The sequence below is a fragment of the Stegostoma tigrinum genome, chromosome 13 (assembly GCF_030684315.1).
Source record: "Stegostoma tigrinum isolate sSteTig4 chromosome 13, sSteTig4.hap1, whole genome shotgun sequence".
NCBI lineage: Eukaryota > Metazoa > Chordata > Chondrichthyes > Orectolobiformes > Stegostomatidae > Stegostoma > Stegostoma tigrinum.
In genome coordinates, this window is record NC_081366.1 from 16,009,846 (window position 1) to 16,029,777 (window position 19,932).

Genomic DNA, 19,932 nt, shown 5'->3' on the forward strand with positions numbered 1-19,932 from the left:
CACAGGGATTCTGATGCTTTTGTGATGTATTTATGATTTTTAGCATCGAACTTCCCACAAGTGTAAATATCTTCTCCACGTTCAAATAAAATACCTTCATGACTTTAAAGATCACCATTAGGTTACCCCATCATCTTCATTTTTTGAGAAAAGAGTTCCAGCTCGTTAAATCATTCCCAATAGTTCTACCTCTCATTTTTGGTATCTTCTTTGAAGGTTTTGCATTTTATTTGCACAGTTCTAACAACAGATCTCTGAACTTTCCTTTGCTGTTTCATGTGATGTGAACATCACTAGGAAGGCCATCAGTTGGTGCCCATCCACAACTGTCCCCAAGAAGATGCCTTCATGAACCATTGCAACTCAACAGGTATAGGTACTTCCAAAAAGCTAGTAGAGTGAGAGTTCCAGGTCTTTCACCCAGTGACAGTGAATGAACCAATACAATTCTAAGTCAGAATGGCATGTAACAGAGGGGAAACTCAGCCTTCCTAGCGGTGATCCCATGGTGGTAGAGTTTGTGTACTTGGAACATATTGTGAGAAAAGACGTGGCAAGTTGCTGCAATGCATTTTGTCAATGGTGAATATCAAAGCCACTAAGCATCAGCGGTGGAGGGAGTGACTGTTCAAGATGTCAGGTGGGGTGGCTATTCATTGTACAATTGTGCTGGATGACAATGAGCTTCTGGAGTGTTGTTGACATTGCACTTATTCAAGCATGTGAAGAATTTTTCATCACATGCCCAATTGTGGCATATAGATGGTAAACAGGTTTTGGGGAGTAAGGAAGTGAGCCACTTGCAGAATTCCCAGCCTCTGACCAGCTCTTGTAATCACTGCATTTATATGACTGGTCAAGCTTTATGTCTGGTTGATTGTAATCTCCAGGATGTTGATCTTTCCAATTTGGTGATGGCAATTTCTGAGTGTCATTGGAAGATGGTTACATTCTGACACACAGAAGTAATTTCTCAATACTTTGGTGACATGAATGTTACTTGTCACTTGTAGGTCAAAACCAAAGTGTTGTCAGATCTTGCAACATACAACTACTTGTTGCCTGCCACTTCAACGCACCGCCCTGCTCTCTGGCCAACATCTCCACCTCTGGCTTGCTGCAGTGTTCCAGCAAAGCCCAAGACAAGCTGGAGGAATGACACCTCATGTTCCACTTGGGTACCCTACAGCCCTCTGGACTCTATATAGAGTTCAATAATTTTAGGGCCTAAACTCTTCCATGTCCAGAGAAGGAACAGATCCTTCGGCCCACCATGTCTGCGCCAACCATGATGCTATTCTAACCTAATCCCAACTGCCTGTACATGGTCCATATCCCTCTATTCACTACCTGTTCATGTGCTTGTCTAAATGCCTCTTAAACATTGCTATCGTATCTGCTCCTACCGCCACCCTTGACAGGAAATTCCAGGCACCTCCCACCCTCTATGTAACAAACTGACCACACACATCTACTTTAAACTTTCCACTCTCACCGTAAACCTTTGCCTTATAGTATTTGACCTTTTCACCCCAGGAAAAAGACTCTGACTATTCAGCCTATCTATGCCTTTCATAATTTTATTGACTTCTATCAGGTTGCCCCTCAGCTTCAATACTCTAGCAAAAACAATCCATGTTTGTCCAACCTCTCGTTATAGCTAATACACTCCAATCCAGACAACATCTGGGTAAACCTCTTTCGCACCTTCTCCATAGCTTCCACATCCTTCCTATAGTGTGGTGACCAGAACTACACACAATATTCCAACTGTGGCCTAACAACTTTTATACAGCTGCAACATGATTTGCCAACTCAATACCCTAACCAATGAAATCCAACATGCCAAATGCCTTCTTTACTATTTTATCTGCTTGTGTTGCCACTTTCAGAGAGCCATGGACTCGCACTCCAAGATCCCTCTGTACGTCAATGCTAAGGTTCCTGCCATTTACTGTATATCAATGCCCCTGAAGGTCCTGTCATTTACTGTATAAACAGAGACCAGTGTTGAAGCTGCTTCCTCATCTCCAAGCAAAATCAAATGTGAATCCAAACACATCTTCACCATTGCAAATTTTTCAGTATCCTGAGAAAGTCCAACTCTACTAAGTTATTCCCAGGTATTATCTGAGAATTCACATGCCATCTGCAACAGGTATACCCTACTACAATTTAATTTACTGAAATACCTTGCAAAGGCCTGTTGGTTTGTCAGACGAACTTTCAAGTCCTCGTTTTCCTGTTGAAGGATTTTAACTTTTTCCTCATGTATGTTATTTATTTCAATCTAATGAACAATAAAGGCCAATAAAAATCTTATTGTTAGTCACAAAATCAAACAAAAAAAAATTCTCATCTCAAAATTTAGTTTTGTCTACACTGCTAAACTACTGAATGTACCAGATTCTTCATCTGTAATACTTCCTTATCCAGCTGATGGATTCGTTCATTCTTCATCTCCACCACAAAACGTAAACTCTCCAGTTCCTGCTCCCAGAATAAGTTTGGTGGATGTGAGTCCTGCAATTTAAAACAACAGAGTTTTTAAAAGTTAAGTGGTTATTTTGAGATGAAAAGTTAACACTTGCTAAGTTTTACTATTCTAATGTGTTTGCAGAAAATTGTAAAATGGATTGTATCTTTTTAGAAGGCTGCTCACCACCACCATCTCAAGCGCGACAAGAGATGGGCAATAAGTGTCAGCCCAGACACTGACACCCATGCCCCATGAATAAATAAATAGAACGTAAAATCAAAATGACTTTATCTGCTCATATCAATGTCTATGTTTTGCTATGGTTGTAGCATATTACCTTTGATGATTTGTCTGTCAATATGTGACTTTGAGCAAACATGTCAACTTTTATAAACTTTTTTATAAAGCTGTGCTTTCTATGAGCAGTACTCCAGAGTTCATGGGATTCACAAAAATAGTTATGGATTTGCAGCAGTGATAGCAGCAGTGTGCTACAGGAATTGCTACCTGGCAATAGAAGAAACTCCATCTGGTTCAGCTTCTATCACCCTGACAGTCTCATGACACAACCATAATGATAATGAAATGATCACAGCTATCAAATTCTATCAAATAGTTCACAACAAACCCAGACATGAGTAACACAAATTTGTAGTGTTGGACATATTTTTGGATTGCAGTCACTTGTTTCTCTCAAGCAAGCTACATTTAGAACGTGCCATGTCTAAAAATCACTGATGTATTATACCTGAGAGAAAACTCAATCAACTTTGATTTGTTTTCGATTCCAGGACTGAGGTCATGGTTTACTGGGCAGCAATATCTCCACATTTCTCTTGTTGAGTCATCCAGCATGGAAACAGACTCTTAAAGTCCATGCTGACCATGTTCCCAAACTAAACTAGTCCCACCTGCCTGCGCTTGGCCCATATCCCTCCAAACATTTCCTATTTGCGAACTTATTCAAATGTTTTTTTTAAACATTTTCATTGTACCTGCATCTACCACTTCCTCTAGCGGTTCATTCCGCATATGAACAACTCTCTGTTTTTTTAAAAAAAGTTGCCCCTCATGTCATTTTAAAACCTTTCTCCTCTCACCTTAACAATATGCACCTAGTTTTTGACTTCGCCCCCCACCAGAAGGCAAAAACCCTTGTCGTCATTCACCTTATCTATGCCCCTCATGACTTTACAAACTTCAATAAGGTCACACCTCAACCTCCTACGTTCCAGTGAAGAGAGTCAGTCTTCCCATCTATTTTTAATCTCTCAAAGCCTCCATTCCCAGCAACATCCTGGTAAATTAAATGTTGAACCTTCTCCACTTTAATAATATCCTTCTTATAAAAGGGTGACCAAAACTACACACAGTACTTTTGTACAACCTCAATATAATGTCCCAACTCTTATATTCCATGGAAACTTGGACAATCTACAATAGGCACCAGAAAGCCTTGGACAATTACCACAAGTGGCATTATTGCAAAATCCTCCAAATCTGGTAGCAAACAAGGTCTCTAATTACAGCATATTTCCCAGCCAAAACGGCTGGCTTCAACACACTATTCACTCAAAACAACTCCACTGGGTGAGGAAAACCATTCATATACCTGACACAAAACTCTCAAAGCAACTGGTCTACATACAACTTGGTTGTAGCAGGAGACTCCCAGGAAAATAGTGGGAATGCCTTAGGGATGGCCTTAAGAGATCAAACATACCTGCCAACTCAAAGGAGACCATGGCTTGTGACCAAACGAGATACAGAAGGCTGATTCAGGAATGCACTGAACACAACTGAGAGATTTCAGTGGAAATGTTCTGAAGTGAAGCCCAGGTATTGAAAAGTGAGTGAAGAAACCTCCAACCAATTTATCTGTTCAACTCTTCAAGTACCATCTGCCCTTTACGCAGCAGAGAATGTAGACAATGTGGTGAACTTAACAGCCATGTAAGAACCTATCAAACCCAAGAAGAAGTAAGTCATCCTTGATCCCAGCAGACTACCTGAGAAGAGGAGACTGACCATGTTCACTGTCTTCTTGGGAAACCAGTTTCCACTTGTATTAAAATAAAAGCAAAGAACTATGGATGCTGAAAATCTGAATTCAAATCTCATTTTTGTTTTAAAAACTCACCAATACATTCTCCATGTCAACAGCTTCACCAAACAGAGTTAATTTGCCACAACTGACATACCCTATAAATGCTGTTTTCCCTTTACGTTTGTAATGTTTGTGTCCTGATGAACACCAGATTAAAAGTTTTGACACCATCTGGCATTTCTCAGCAGTAGGGGGCATGTGGAATGCAGCAGTCAGATACTTTAGAGACTTTTAAGTGATTCTTGGATAGGCACACGGAGGATAGTATAATGTTGGGTACGCAGGGTAATTTGATCTTAATAGGATAATAGGTTGGCACAACATTGTTGGCCCAATGGCCTATACTGTGCTGTAATGTTCTAATACTCAACTTCGGTACTACTAAACATTATATTGCTATATGAATGCAAAATACTACAATCTGAACTAAACGCAGAAAATGCTGGAGACACTCAACAGTCTGTGGAGACAGAAATGAGTTAATGTCCATATGCTCTTCTTCAGAACACTATAATTGTGACGTGCTTAATGATAAATTCGCTGATCAGAAGTTTTACTCCATGATGGATTGTAAAGATAAAGTCAACATTGTCTAACCTTCTCAACCTCAGCCCTTGCATGAGGTGTAGTGACTGATGGTTAAATTATCAGTCACCTTGCTCTCTAACATGATTCCTACATTGTAAGCTCAGCCCGTGCAGGAATTGAACCATGCCATTTACATTCCGCAAACCAATCATCCAGCCACCTGAGCTAACTGAATGCCACGATGAACAGTTAGATCTGGTCAGACTTGTTAAATTCACATGGTTACAATTTCAAATACCTGATTGTCTTCACTGAGATCTCTTCTTAATATTGCATCTTCAATTTTCTTTGTCTTCTTTTGAAATGTGTTGACTTGGGTAGAAAGCTCTTCTATTCTTTCCTTCAGTGGAACATCAGCACAGTGAACTGGATTAGCATTATTGCACTATTGATACTAGATAATTAGCATTAAAATATTTAATGTGTCCAAACTAAAACAAATGCAATATCTTTTTTTTTCAGATGTTAAAATAGATCAGAAGTATTTTCTGATCTATTTTAAAATCTGAAAAATGTACTTTTTAGTAAATTTTAGGAAAATTTAGTATTTTCTGATGTGGCTGTTTGCTTTTACTCTCCCAATAGAAAGCACCTTAAACCCACTACTCCAAATAGGTAAGTAGCTGTGTGGTGATAAGATGAGACAAATAAATTGGGATGGTTCCTGTTTTGATCTCTTTTACTCAGAGTTAGCTGATTTCAACTGGTCTCTAAGAGGGGAGTTACAGCTGGCTTCAGTGCCATTATATTGGTAGGAAATATCATCCAGAGTTTTCCTGTCTGCTCACTTGCTGTAATTGCTGGAGTAGTGTACATGTATGCATTCCCGGGGAGTGAACACAGTATACTCTCAATTTTGCTTCCTGCTCAAACATATTATCTTCCATCACTTGCTTTCTGAATTTACACATAAATATTGGGAACTTGAACATGGAAGATGATCAACACCCTCCCCCAGCCCCGCCCCACCACCTACCCCACTAATCCAACTATAAATTAGCTTTTCTAGTAAACGGGGACAGGACAGAAAAATGGAGAGAAAAAATAAAGAGAGAGATAGACTCATACAGCATAGAAACAGACCCGTCGTTCCAATCAGTCCATGCAAAATGTAATCCCAAACTAAACTAGTCCCATGTGCCCACTCCTGGCCCATAGTCCTCCAAACATTTCCTCTTCATGTACTTATCCAAATGTCTTTTAAACGTTGTAAGTGTACCCACATCAGGCTCTTGATCAGAAGGTTGATTCCATATGCGAGTCACCCTCCGTGTGAAAATTTGTCTCTTGTATCTTTTTTAAATCTTTCCGCTATTACCTTAAAAAATATGTCCCCTAGTTTTGAAATCCCCACCCTAGGGAAAAAAAAAGACTACCACTAGCCCTATCCATTCCCCTCTTCATTTTACAAACTTCTATAAAGGTCACCTCTCAACCTGCTTTGGCCCAGTGAAAGAAGTCCCAGCCTATCCAGCCTTTCTTTGTAACTCAAGCCTTCCACACCGGACATCATCCTGGTAAATCTCTCTGAACTCTGTCCAGCTTAATAATATCCTTCCTACAACCAGGCGATTAGAACTGAACACAGTATCCCAAAAGAGGCCTTACCAATGTCTTGTACAATCTCAACATGACATTCCAACTCCTACACTTAAAAAGGACTGAGCAATGAAGGCAAGCATGCTAAATGCCTTTTAACCATCCAGTCTATGTGTGACGCACACTTCAAATAAATAAACAAAGAAACATGCAAACTAACCTGAAGACATGTGATAGTTTTTGTAAAGGATTCAGTCAATGATTTCTGCTCCTGTTTATGTAGTTTCACGAGTCCTAGTAAAAGTAAGGATAGTCCCTCAGAATATAGGACAGGAATTTTGCAAACAACGTATTAAGTTTGGAACCAAGATTCAATCTGTTAAATTATTGAAAAAAATAGTTTATATGAGTCAATCAACTTCTTAATCAAAATTTATAGAACGAAGTACAGTCGGATATAACCCTTTTAATGGTTCAAAACATCCCACATCCAGAAAGGCCAACTAATTTCCTTTTGGCTTCAGGATGATTTAATATTGAACCTGTGTTCTAGTTCTAGGAAGGCAATGTTGGTACAATTTAATCCCCATTCTCCAAAAAAGAGGGTAAAGAACTTGATACGATTTACTTGCCAAACCTTCAGCTTCAGGACGGACTGATTAACACTGAGCCCAATGTACTGTCCAAGTCCCACTTCAGGGAACTAGTAGTCATCTCTTCTGCTGCATTATGTCTCATGGTTGTAATATTTTTTAAGAGACACAGTAGTAGAATATTGCAGGAGCCTGAATGGCGTGGACAATAGCTTTATTTGTTGTAAAATAACATGAGAAGTCCAGTGAGGCCCATCTACAGATCAGCAGCAACTCGCTGCATCCTTCTTGCTTTTGTGCAGGGGCGAGGTGAGTTACTCGCTAGACACCAGCATGTTGGCAACTAAGTGGAATTTTAGTTTGTTAAAATCTTTCCTAATGCCTGAACTTGTGTCATTAACATTCAGTTTGCTATCCCATCAAATGTGAACCATTGATATGCCGAGAAGTCGCGACTGTGGAAGTCACAGCCACTACCTGGCAATTACAACTGAAACACACTTGCTCCAAAGGTTTTCTATGTTGTACACTGGGCACCAATCTTTTAAGGCACGAGCTACATACAACCAACATCCGTGAATATGGAAACCAATACGTGTTGCCAGCTTCCAAGAACCTTCATGGTACATCTTCGACCCACTTCTACACTTCACTGCAGCATTGTAATGCAGCAAGAATAGTGCACAATCAGGGACACACATGCAGCACATGGAGCGGATCATGGAGCTATTCTGCCTGTTCACTTGCTGTCACAGAGCTCACCCACATTGAGTCAACCTAGATGCTCATAGCATACCTGCTTTGGCATTGACTTGCCTTCCCATTTTGCGCTTTGTCCCCTCAGCAAAACATATCAGGCTCTCAGTACTCTCAGCAAAGTATTACTTTGCTATTTAGCCAGGAAGCTTGTTGTGGCTGGGAACAGTCTTCAGTCAAGTCAAGGGAGACATCCTTTGGTCAGGTGGTCCCTGCACAGTGTGTCATAGGCAGCCTCTGATACTAGTTCAGGAATGCAGAGAGGTGCAGGTATCAAGTAGATTAACTGATAGTCAGTTGCACAATTGTTTTTAATGATGTAGCTGGGGAGATGTCCCAAATGAATGAGTGGGCACTGCTGACGGCATGAAAGGTTGGGATCAGTGAGAGTGAGCAAGGGAGAATCTCACAAGTAGAAATGAGAGTGGTAGAGCATGAGGTTTAGTAGGAGCCGGATACAATAGAGTAAGATAGCAGAGAAGATGATGGCACACACACTGATGGAGTGGAGAAGGTCGCTGCCCTTTTTCTGACATTGTTATGTATTGCTCCAGATGGTTGAAATGGCTGTAATTCAGATACCAACCTGAGAACAGAATGCCAAGTTCTGGTGTCGTGGTCCTGGGAAAGAGCGCATCTCACCTCTGTGCCACCCTGAACAAGACCTGACTGCAAAGCAGGCCACCTTATTTCCCTTGCCTGACATGTCTGGGCCAAATGTTAGAAACTGTGCAGGGTTGCTTTGGCCTGACAGTGTTTGTGGGTGAAAAGTAGCCTTTTAAAAATGGCTCCCATGCCAGGGATGGCAACCAATTCCAGGATTTCACAGCAGTGGTGAACTGTTCCGGGAACAGTGACTGGTAAAGTAGGATGGAATTGGATGGCCAAGAGGGACATCACAGGGATGGGTAGGTAGCCAATGCTATAGAAGAGTAGAACAAGTCTAAAAGATGTGAGGAGATGATCCATTAGGGACAGCTGGCAAAGAGTTGCGTGACTCAGTCTATACTTCCTGCAGCCTTGGGAAAGCAGCCAACATAATCAAGGCTCCTCCCACCATTTACACTCTCTTCCACCCTTCTCAAATCGGGCAGAAGATACAAAAGTTTGAAAACACATTCTATCAGATTCAAAAACAGCTTCTTCCCTACTGTTATCAGACTTTTGAACAGACCTCTCATATAGTGGAGTTCATTTTTCTCTATAGCTTCACTGTAACTCTAACATTATTTACTGCATTTTGTTCTATTACCCTGATGAACTTACATTAGGTACAATTTTTCTGGATAGCATAATAATACTTTTCACTGTATCTGGGTACATGTGACAACAATAAATCAAACTAAAAATCAAAATCCATGAGGTGAATTTGAGAAGATACAGTGAGAATATCTGCTAGGCTAAAATCTAAGTTTAGATATTTAACCTTGTACCTGGTTGTAAAACTAGCATAACGGAAACTGCCCTATTATCATTTCCATCGTTGGAGAGAAGTAGTGGTAATGTTTGAGGTTGAGATGACCTTTCTGCAGATCGGTTTCAACTGCTCTGATGAAAGGTCACCTTGACCCGATCATTACCACTGTTTCTCTCTGCAGATGTTGCCTGTTCTGCTAAGTATTCCCAGCACTTTTTGTTTTTATATCAGATTTCCAGTACTGGCAGAATTTTGCTTTTCTAATTGCACTTCTACCGATTTCAACAAAGAATCAGCCAACTTTCCGATAAGAAATGGCAGGGATCAGTTTTACATTACCTTTGTACCAAATCAAAGAAAACTGTTGTTGTCTATACATATAAACAGGTACAATAGTTTCTTATGAGAGATTTTGGTGTTTTTATGTGGTACGGGCTAGAAAGAGTGCAGAAACTGTGGGAGTGTCAGAACAAAATGTTGGCTGTCTACTGCTTTAAGTCACACATCTTCAAAGTTTGATTACTGCTCACCTTTTAGAAAAGGAGAAAATAATCAACAAATTAGGCTGTCTTAACTCTTTGCACAATCATTTATTTTTAGAAAAAGCTATAGTAGAAATAATTACTGCATTGGACAGTGTTCAAAGGATATCTAAAACTCTATGGTTTCCAGATGCGAAATACTTCCATTCTGAAGACAGACTTGGGACAGTGTGTTATTATCAATTAATGTTTAAGGAAAGGCTTACAGCGAAGATTACTGGTGGTAAGGTCACAAAGGCAATTGATAAAGCAAATTAATTTGCCCAACAACATTAACTCATGATAAAGAGAGTCATAGTATTTAAAACAGTATTGTAATGCAGGGAAGAAGTGGCTCCCTTTTTCCTCAAGCATGAAAGAGAGCTCACGTGACACAACTGAAGTCTGTGGCTAAGGTGAAAGATGATCAGCAAAGAACAGGAAGTGAGTGGAATGGGTCCAGGCAATGAAGATGCAGTATGTATGAATGTGTTGATTTAGCCCACGGCAGTAAGCCTTCTTCCAAAATAAAATGTGACCTGTTTCAGGTAAAATGTAGGGTAAACTCATATTGTAGATCAACAGATTACTATTGCTATAGAAACTGTTGCCAAAGCAGTTTTTATTAGTCAGGATTACATCAAGAGGTTTTTCTCTTTTCAAAACCAGTGTACTGTTCTGTAAAACCCACTTTTTGGTTCATTCTATGAGAAATATGCATTTCATTCTCTTTTCAATGACCTTGGTATATTTTTCTTGACTTTTATGCTTGAGTTACCTATAAATCAGAAGTATAAATGGATTTCAAAGGTGATTTTATTTTGATTGAAAGAAGCTAACTTTCATCTTTCATATGCAGAACAAACCTCACCTTGCTATCTTTCAGAGAAGCATGAATGTGATTCTGATAAAGTGAACAAACCTGCTATTGCAGCCTCACATTCCTCTCGGAGTACCTTGACATATTCAGAGTGGCTGGCTTTCAGTTCCTCTATTCTGGACTCTGACTGTGCGGCTTCTTTCTGAAGAGTATATAAAACAGTTTGATAATCATTAACTTTTGAACAAATACTACCCTGTTGCCATGCTGCAAATAGGTTATAAGTGCTATCCAAATAACTGGTTGACAGATCAGGCTCAAAAAAAAGGGACAGGTTGTAGACTCTTCCTATGAACAATGCTAAGTCTAGCATTTAAATCCCTCAAGTGTTTATGCTTTTCTTGCCAAGAATTTTTCACAGTAATGAAGTTGTTCTAAAACAAAAGTTTCATTAAAGGATTAAAACCAAATTGTTTTTTGATGGACCTGCATATTTCCAGCATTTACTGTTTCAATTGTCTACATTTTCAGCATTTTATTGGTTTGGTCATGCCATTCATCCAGCATTTGTTGTCAATCCCTAAATGCATTTAAGAAGACGTGATGAATAAACCAAAAGTTCAGTAAAGCTCAACATTTAGAGTTTATAGAGTCATAGAGATATACAGTACAGAAACAGGTCCAACCCATCCATGCTGACCAGATATTCTAAATTAATCTAGTCCCATTTGCCAGCATTTGGCTTAGATCCCTCCAAACCCTTCCTATTCATATACCCATCCAGATGCCTTTTAAATATTGTAATTGTACCAGCCTCCACCACTTTCTCTGGCTGTTCATTTCATGCAAGCACCACATTCTGCATGAAAAGGTTGCCCCTTAGGTCCCTTTTAAATCTTTTCCCTCTCGTCTTAAACCTATGCTTTCTAGTTTATGGATTTCCTATTCTGGGGAAATGACCTTGACTATTCATCCTATCCATGTCCCTCATGATTTTATAAACCTCCATAAAAGGTCACCCCCTCAGCATCTGACACTCCAGAGAAAATAACCCCAGCCCATTCAGCCTTTCCCTATACCTCAAACCCTCCAATCCTGGCAACATCGTTGTACGTCTTTTCTGAGTTCTTTCAAGTTTAACAACATCCTTCCTATAGCAAGCAGATGAGAACAAAATGCAGTATGCCAAAAGTGGACTAACCAATATTCTGTACAGCTGCAACGTGGCCTCCTAACTCTTATACTCATTGCTGGTCAGTGCAAAGGCAAGGGCCTAGGCCCGAAACATCAGCCTTCCTGCTCCTCTGATGCTGCTTGGCCCTCTGTTTTCATCCAGTTCTACACCTGTTGTCTCTGTACCAAATGCCTTCTCAACTACCCTGTCAACCTGTGACTCCACTTTCAAGGAACTATGAACCTGCACTCCAAAGTCCCTTTGTTTGGCAACACTCCCCAGGACCTTACCATGAAGTGTACAAGTCCTGCCTTGATTCGTCCTACCAAAATCTAACATTTCACATATATCTAGATTAAACTGCATCTGCCACTACTGGGCCCATATTTGCCGCTGTGTTAAGAAAGTTCACACCATTGATTAGATTCCCTACAGTGTGGAAAGTGGCCCTTGGGCCCAACAAGTCCACACCGCCCCTTGAAGCATCCCACCCAGATCCATCCCCCTGTAACCCACACACCCTGAACACTACGGGAAATTTAGCATGGCCAATCCACCTAGCCTGCACATCTTTGGACTGTGGGAGGAAACTGGAGCACCCGGAGGAAATCCATGCAGACACAGGGAGAATGTGCAAACTCCACATAGACAGTCGCCCGAGCCTGGAACCCTGGTCCCTGGTGTTGGGAGGCTGCAGTGCTAACCACTGAGCCACCGTGCTGCTTTATATAAGTCTCAGATTCATGGAAACATATTAGTGTAAACCTAAACATGGGGCATTACTTTTTCATGCACCTCCTCAATTTCACTGTAGCCTTTGGTATGGTCAACTGCACCATCTTCCTACAAAGCTTTTCTTTCATTGTAGAGGGTTGGTTAGCTCAGTTGGCTGGATAGATAGTTTGTGATGCAGAATGATGCCAACTGCACTGGTTCAATTTCTGTATGAGTTGAGGCTACTATGAATCACTCTCCTTCTCAACCTCTCCCCTCTCCCAAGGTGTGGTGACTGTCAGATTAAACCACCATCAGTCATCTTTCTTTAATGAGAGAGCGGCTCTATGGCCTGTTATGACTATGGTGACTTTACATTACCTCTCCTTCCATTGTCCAGCTAACTGGGCCTGATCTTTCTTTCTTCCTCCCTCAATTAATCAATCATTGCCAAATCCCTATTGGATCAGTCCCGCAGAGTTAATTTATTGCATTGGTTCATGGAGTACCTGTCTGTCTTTTCAGGTGGATGTAAAAAAAAAATCCCCTGGCATTACTGTGAAATGTTCACCCCAGTGTCCAGGACAACTTCTACCTTGGAAGTTATTTTGAGGTAACAAAACGCCTTATACAAATGAAAGTTAAGTTAGTTCACTTCTGCAGCTCTCACACACATTCCCTTGATCAAAGTCCAAACATCCTCTCTCAACTTCTTCACTGTCAAATCACTTCCTTCTTTCTTAATTTTAATTCAGATGACCAAAAGCTTGGTTAAACTGCAGGAAAGCAAGGTAGAAAGTTGCAGGGACACTGTTCCAGATCTTAGGACCTAGGCAACTGAAGGCACAGTCACAAATGATGGGCAATTAAAACTGTGAACTCACAAAAGGTCAGAAGGCAATGAGTGCAAATAGATTACTTATAATGTACCTGGAGAGGTTATACAATTGGGAACAAATGACTATACATTTCCATGTCCTCTGTACACAAATTTTTATGTCATTTATATTCTCCCGGTAAGATGAACTGAAAATATGCTCAAGAGATTTGCCTTTATTCATAACTCAAACCTTTTGCAGTTCCTGTTTCAGTTTCTCAACATCCTCAGCATGTATCTGTTGAAGCTGTTTTTTCTCTGCACTGTGAATTGAACATAGATCTTCTTTAAGTTGTGTAAGTTCTGTCTTGTGCTCCTCTCTGATCCCTTGCAATTCTTTCTCATGTTTCCCGTGAAGGGCTGCTTCTGCCTTCTGTAGCTGATCAGAAATATTTCCAAGTAAATCTGAAGGAGGAAAGTGAAAAAGCAAGGTGATTACTGAATGCTAAAAGCCATTGGAGAAGATATTTTAATGGATAGCAAAACATTGCCAGTGGCTGTGTGGTGCCGCATTTATGCGCACAAAGCCCCAAAAAAATCACCTCACTTCTCAAATGATAATAATAAGACTGATGATCTTTCTTTTGAATGGATGGTGGTGGAAAATTCAGCAGGAATAACAATTAATTGCTCAATATTTAACACTGTTTTGTTATAATACAGATTCCAGACCAGAAAGACATTGAAACTTCATGACAGTTACATGACACAGGACATGTGACATTCTGGTATAAAAGTACTTGCATTGCTTTCAGTCAGTCTCTTTAGAGCAATGGAGTGAGTGTTATGTGTGTTCAGTCAGTTGTATGTTTGCATTGTACAGTAATAACACCAAGAATAGAACCCAGATCATGGATATGTAAGTCTGTGACATTGTAGCAATGTAAATTGTCTGTGTTGTTAGTAAAGATCAAGACATTGGTCTCAAACAAAACCCAATCCTTATGGATTGATGGAAAGATCCAATATTGTTGTGTCTGGGCCAGGTCACGTAATGTTGTAATGAGCAACATTGCAAAGTAATAGACAAAATATCCAAATGTGTATCATCAGCCAGCCATCACACAGAACAAGGACTCAGTTACTAAGAATATCATGTCAGATAGCAACTACATGTCTTTGACAAACAGTACGTATCCAGCTAGATTGTGGACTTGCTCGCCGAGCTGGCTTGTTCTCGTTCAGGCGTTTCATCACTATGCTAGGGGACATCATGATGTCACTAGCATGGAGCCGAAGCGTCTCACCAAGAACAAGACAGCTCGGTGAGCAAATCGACAACCTCACCCAAACGTTTAAATATATCCAGCTAGGATGGCAGATAGCAGAGTGCAGAGTAAAGGTACACCAGTAGTCATTATAACTGTAAAAAGGTTAGATCTGGTCACTTTAAACGGCTTATGTATCAATCTATGAACATCCTTGTACATGTTATTGGAAAAAGGGTTCCCATCCTTTAAGGAAAAAGAAAGGGGTTTTGGTATTATCGCATAGCTTCCAGACCAATTGAGCAGTGCACCTTTAAAGATAGTTACTTGGCATCACAACATGTGAAGTTCTGGTGTAAAAAGTATCCATCTCACCTTGAGTCACTTTCTGAGAGAAATGGAGTCAATGTGGTGTGTTCAATTACAATGTTCAATTTGCGTACATGGACCATAAGTAACACAGAATTTCGACTAAGCCCAAGTCTGTAATATTACAGCAATGTAAATAGTTGTTTGGTGCTGTTAATAAACTTCAGATATCTGTCTCAACAAGAACTCAATTTCTGTGGTTTACGTTAAGTGAGCCAACCTATAAAGGTAACATGCAGACCACATTATATTCATAGTTGTTTGGGCCCCATGAAATCGAGTCAGTTTGTCTGGTATTATAGTCAGAACTAAATGCTTGAGGTTATCTGCATTGCGAGATCACTATATTTGTTACTGTGATAAAATCGTTAATGCTAGTCAATTCCTGTTTTCTGTGGAATTAGGAAAAGGTGATTTTAACCAACTCTCCCATTGGGAAACTGACAGGATTAGATACAGTCCTGGTTTTGCACCTTGGTTTCTCCAATAAAGCCAACTGGAAACAGGACAGTGATAATGGGAACTGCAGATGCTGGAGAATCCAAGATAATGAAATGTGAGGCTGGATGAACACAGCAGGCCCAGCAGCATCTCAGGAGCACAAAAGCTGACGTTTCGGGCCTAGACCCTTCATCAGAGGGTCTAGGCCCGAAACGTCAGCTTTTGTGCTCCTGAGATGCTGCTGGGCCTGCTGTGTTCATCCAGCCTCACATTTCATTATCTTGGAAACAGGACAGGGTGGTTATGCATAACACTGCTATTCCATCAAAACCATTGTATTGTTGCCCAATGAGCTAGGTTAAAATTACCATTGAGTCTCAGTTCCCGATGATGAGGAGGACCAAAGAAATAATTCCCATTTAGAGCAGGCTTTCTAATACATTTCCATTAGGCCACATTTTCAATTCAGCATGAAACGCCAGTGCTCTTCCGGAGACTGGGACATTGAATCATGAATGCAAGTGGGAGAATTTGATGATGCCGCTGCACCAAATTAGCAGGGTTAAATGCAGCAGAATTTCATCAGGTGGCGATTATTGTAAAGACAGAGAGAAATTTCTATGTCCTGTGCACACACCTTTACTACAAGCTTGTTAATTATCTATAGCCTTTGTGTAGTTTAACAAGATAGTTAAACACTGATCAGCTTTAAATTATGTGATTCTACTCCTTCCAAATCAAAAATAACTACAGAAATTGCAATATTGATTTCACTTTAAGATGGATCTATTCATAACTGAGGAGCAAGCTCTAAGCACATTTACTGGTATGTGCAGTTTGCAATATTTTAAAGCAAACCTATCAGTCATATCCTCTCTGATGAAGGGTCTAGGCCCGAAACGTCAGCTTTTGTGCTCCTGAGATGCTGCTTGGCCTGCTGTGTTCGTCCAGCCTCACATTTTATTATCTTGGAATCTCCAGCATCTGCAGTTCCCATTATCTCTGATACTATCAGTCATATGCCAATCGGGCAAGGATTGGCTGCTTTTTTTTTGTTCATTCAGGAGCTGAGGGCATTGCTGACTAGGCAGCATTTATTGCCCATCCCTAATTGCCCAGAGGGCCGTTATGAGTCAACCACATTACTGTGGGTCTGGAGTCACATTTAGGTCAGACTAGGTAAGGATGGAAGTTTCCTTTCCTAAAGGACATTAGTGAGCCAGATGGGTTTTCTAATAATCAACAATAGATTCATGGTCATCAGTAGATTTCTTAATTCCAGATATTCATTGAATTCAAATTCTACCATCTGCCATGGCAGGATTCGAACCCAGGTCTCCAGAATGTCATCGGGTCTCTGGATTAACAGTCCAGCAATAATACCACTAGGCATCACCTACCTATATTGGGCACAATCCAAACATTTCCCACCTATAAAAAAAATTCATGCACACAATCTACCACGAGATGATGCTCTGCTGCCGAAAATGCACACAGCATAGTGGACGGGTTCAGTTCTCCAAACACTTCTATGTTTCTTTTTAACCTCCCAAGCCAAAACTAATATTCTAACTCATTCACATCAGTTATTTCTGAACTGCTGCACAAATAATTGTAATCTCCAAACTGTCTTCCATTTTTATTAACGGTGCCTATCAACATGGCCCTGAACCTATTAAATGTGTTTAGATTAACAAAGCACAAAAAGTGAACCAAGTTTTCAGTTGTTGTGGTAAAGTGAATCTAGCTGTAAATATGTGTCAGCTGGCCCAGAAAGCAGCCTATACACAACTTCTGTACACTGTGTTATCTCTGTACACATTTTCAGCCTTTTGGCACAGTTTCAAGTTTAGGTTTTTTTAATGATGTAAATAATCAAATTTTATTAAAGTATAATGTAAATAAAATATTTATTGATCACTTTTCAATCTGAATGTCTATCACGACTCAGTCAAAAGAAGTCTAAATCTGATGGCAATAGAAGTGAAGTGAGAGATGAGAACAGAAAGCTGGGGAGGTGAAAACAAGCCTTCAGGGAGTTAGAGAGAGGAAGAGGCAGAAAAATATGAGAAAATAGAAAAAAAAACCAAATGACCAAACTGCGAAAGGCAAAATGAATGGACTCAGCCATGAAATAGGGACATGAAGTAACACAATCAAAAACAGCAAACATTGCTCAAAAATTCTGATGTAAGAGTATTAGATGTAGTAAGAGAACTGTATGTCATGTGATTCAAAATCATTAAAAATTTGGATACTTTGATTCAACACTTTATGCGAAAAAGGAGCTTAATTTAATGGTTTTTTATATATTAAAATAATTTTATGATCTGATTTTTCCTGAAATTTCAGAATTTCAACTAACTAGATGGCCTGTAGTTCACATTAAATGCATGACCAGAATTTTTCTGGAACGATTTATTTCTATAAAAGATGAGATGTATTTGCATGATTTGATCCTTATGTAGACAAAACCTAACCAAACAATATGGTTTCATGAAAGAGCAAACCATTTTATTTCAATGAGTACAGAAGGTGACAAATTCAAAATCAATTGGAAGATAATAAACTGAATTCAATTGACAAATTACAAGGAATAATCACATAACAGAGTGAGAATTAACATTGAAAAATGCAGCTATCCTTTGCGGCTGAGACAATTTAGCAAACCTTTCAATTGTCAATGATGTAAAACTGTATTGTCTATATTTACACTCAATGTGAATAAATAAAATCAAAGTGAGAGAATAAAGAGGGTCTATAAAATGCTAATGGTAAAAAAAAGTCGGCTCATATTTAAGTCTGTTTATCCAGTTTACTGGTGCAATGATGCTAAGTAGCACTCAATAAACTCAGGTGAAAGTAACAGTGACCACACATTTCAAATGCTACATTATAGAAACACCATTTTCTTCCATTATCGTGAGGAAATTACTCCCTTTCCCAGAAGGGACACTTAGCAGTGTCCAAATGCAAGTGCTGCCAATCTAATGTTTTTTAGTGCTTGCAGTTCAGGTTTTGTGAAGAGACAGATATCAGTCTATTTAATTGATTGATTGATATTTTAAAACAATGGTGCCAAACCAATAAATGAATTTGCAAGATTTAGCATATGATTATTCCAAGGCAGTAAACCAGGTAGAAAGTTGGAAATTGCCTGGTCACCTTCTACATGGATTTGAAGGTATTTATGATATTACTAACCATTGTGATCAAAGTAATTTTTCTTTTAAGTCTCAGTTCCTGTACAGATATTGCTTTTGTAGTGAATATACAAAGTTGTTGAATGCAGGAAAATTGATCTGTAGACCAATTTCACCTCATATAATTTCTGTACTTATTCAAAGTATTATTGGCACAGTCTTTGTATCCTTCTTAAACACTGAATACTGCAGTGCATGGTGCAGACAAATTAATGTGGCCTTGGAACATTGGGGGAAGCTTGTATTTATTTCATGGGGCCAAGAAGGCTCATGGGGCTTTGGAAATTTGGCATGTCCATACCTTTACAGATGCACCCTGGAAAACATTCTATCTGGATGCATAACAGCTTGACACGACAATTGCTCTGCCCAGGACAGTGAGAAACTACAGAAAGTTGTGGGCACAGCTCAGGCCTCACGCAAGCCAACCTCCCATCCACGGACTCCATCCAGACTGCTCATAGCTGTGGAAAGGCTGCCAACATCAAAGACCCCTTCCATCCTTTTAATACACTTTTCCAACTTCTTCCATCAGGCAGAAGATACAGAAGCTTAAACACACATACCAACAGGTTCAAGAACAGCTTCTTCCCTGCTGCTATTAAACTTCTGAATGGGCCCCTCTAATTCCAAATCTAATGTTGACTTGCTTTTGTGTACCTCTTGTGCAGCCATACCTTGTATGCCTCGCTCTGTCTAAACACTCTCTGATCTGTATGTCCTTGTATATTATGATCTGCCTGTACTGCATGCAAAACAAAACTTTTCACTGTACTTGGGTATGTGACAACAATAAATCAAATCAAATCAGATTTGGCTTGTTGATGTTGGCACAGGCTTAAATGGGCCAGCTTTAGCTACAGCAGAGTAAACTGCAATAGGCCCAGAAAATTAGTATTGTTCTTGAACTCTTCAGCTTCGATATCATTCCCTAGAAATATTGGTTAATATTGTTGCAGTGATAGTCTTTAACTCATCAACAATTAACTGCTTGAAAAGGAATAAGACTTTAGGGCAGGGAATTTGCCACTGATTTGGAGATGGGCTCAGAGGTAGGAGGTAGAAGATAGAGGTAAAGGGTGTCACGGTGGCTCAGTGGTAGCTATACCTCACAGTGCTAGGGGCC

At 39.8% G+C, this 19,932-nt stretch overlaps 1 protein-coding gene across 1 annotated transcript in view; it reads right to left on the reverse strand.

The window, feature by feature from the left end:
* LOC125458075 (coiled-coil domain-containing protein 69-like) overlaps positions 1-19,932 on the reverse strand; it is a 51,478-nt gene that overhangs the window by 3,130 nt on the left and 28,416 nt on the right. Inside the window, exons 3-8 of the mRNA XM_048542945.2 lie at positions 13,779-13,990; positions 10,923-11,022; positions 6,934-7,007; positions 5,413-5,514; positions 2,404-2,523; positions 2,193-2,290 (exon numbers count right to left, since the gene is read on the reverse strand). Of these exons, the coding sequence (XP_048398902.1) occupies positions 2,193-2,290; positions 2,404-2,523; positions 5,413-5,514; positions 6,934-7,007; positions 10,923-11,022; positions 13,779-13,990 (706 nt within the window). The remainder of the gene's footprint in view (positions 1-2,192; positions 2,291-2,403; positions 2,524-5,412; positions 5,515-6,933; positions 7,008-10,922; positions 11,023-13,778; positions 13,991-19,932) is intronic.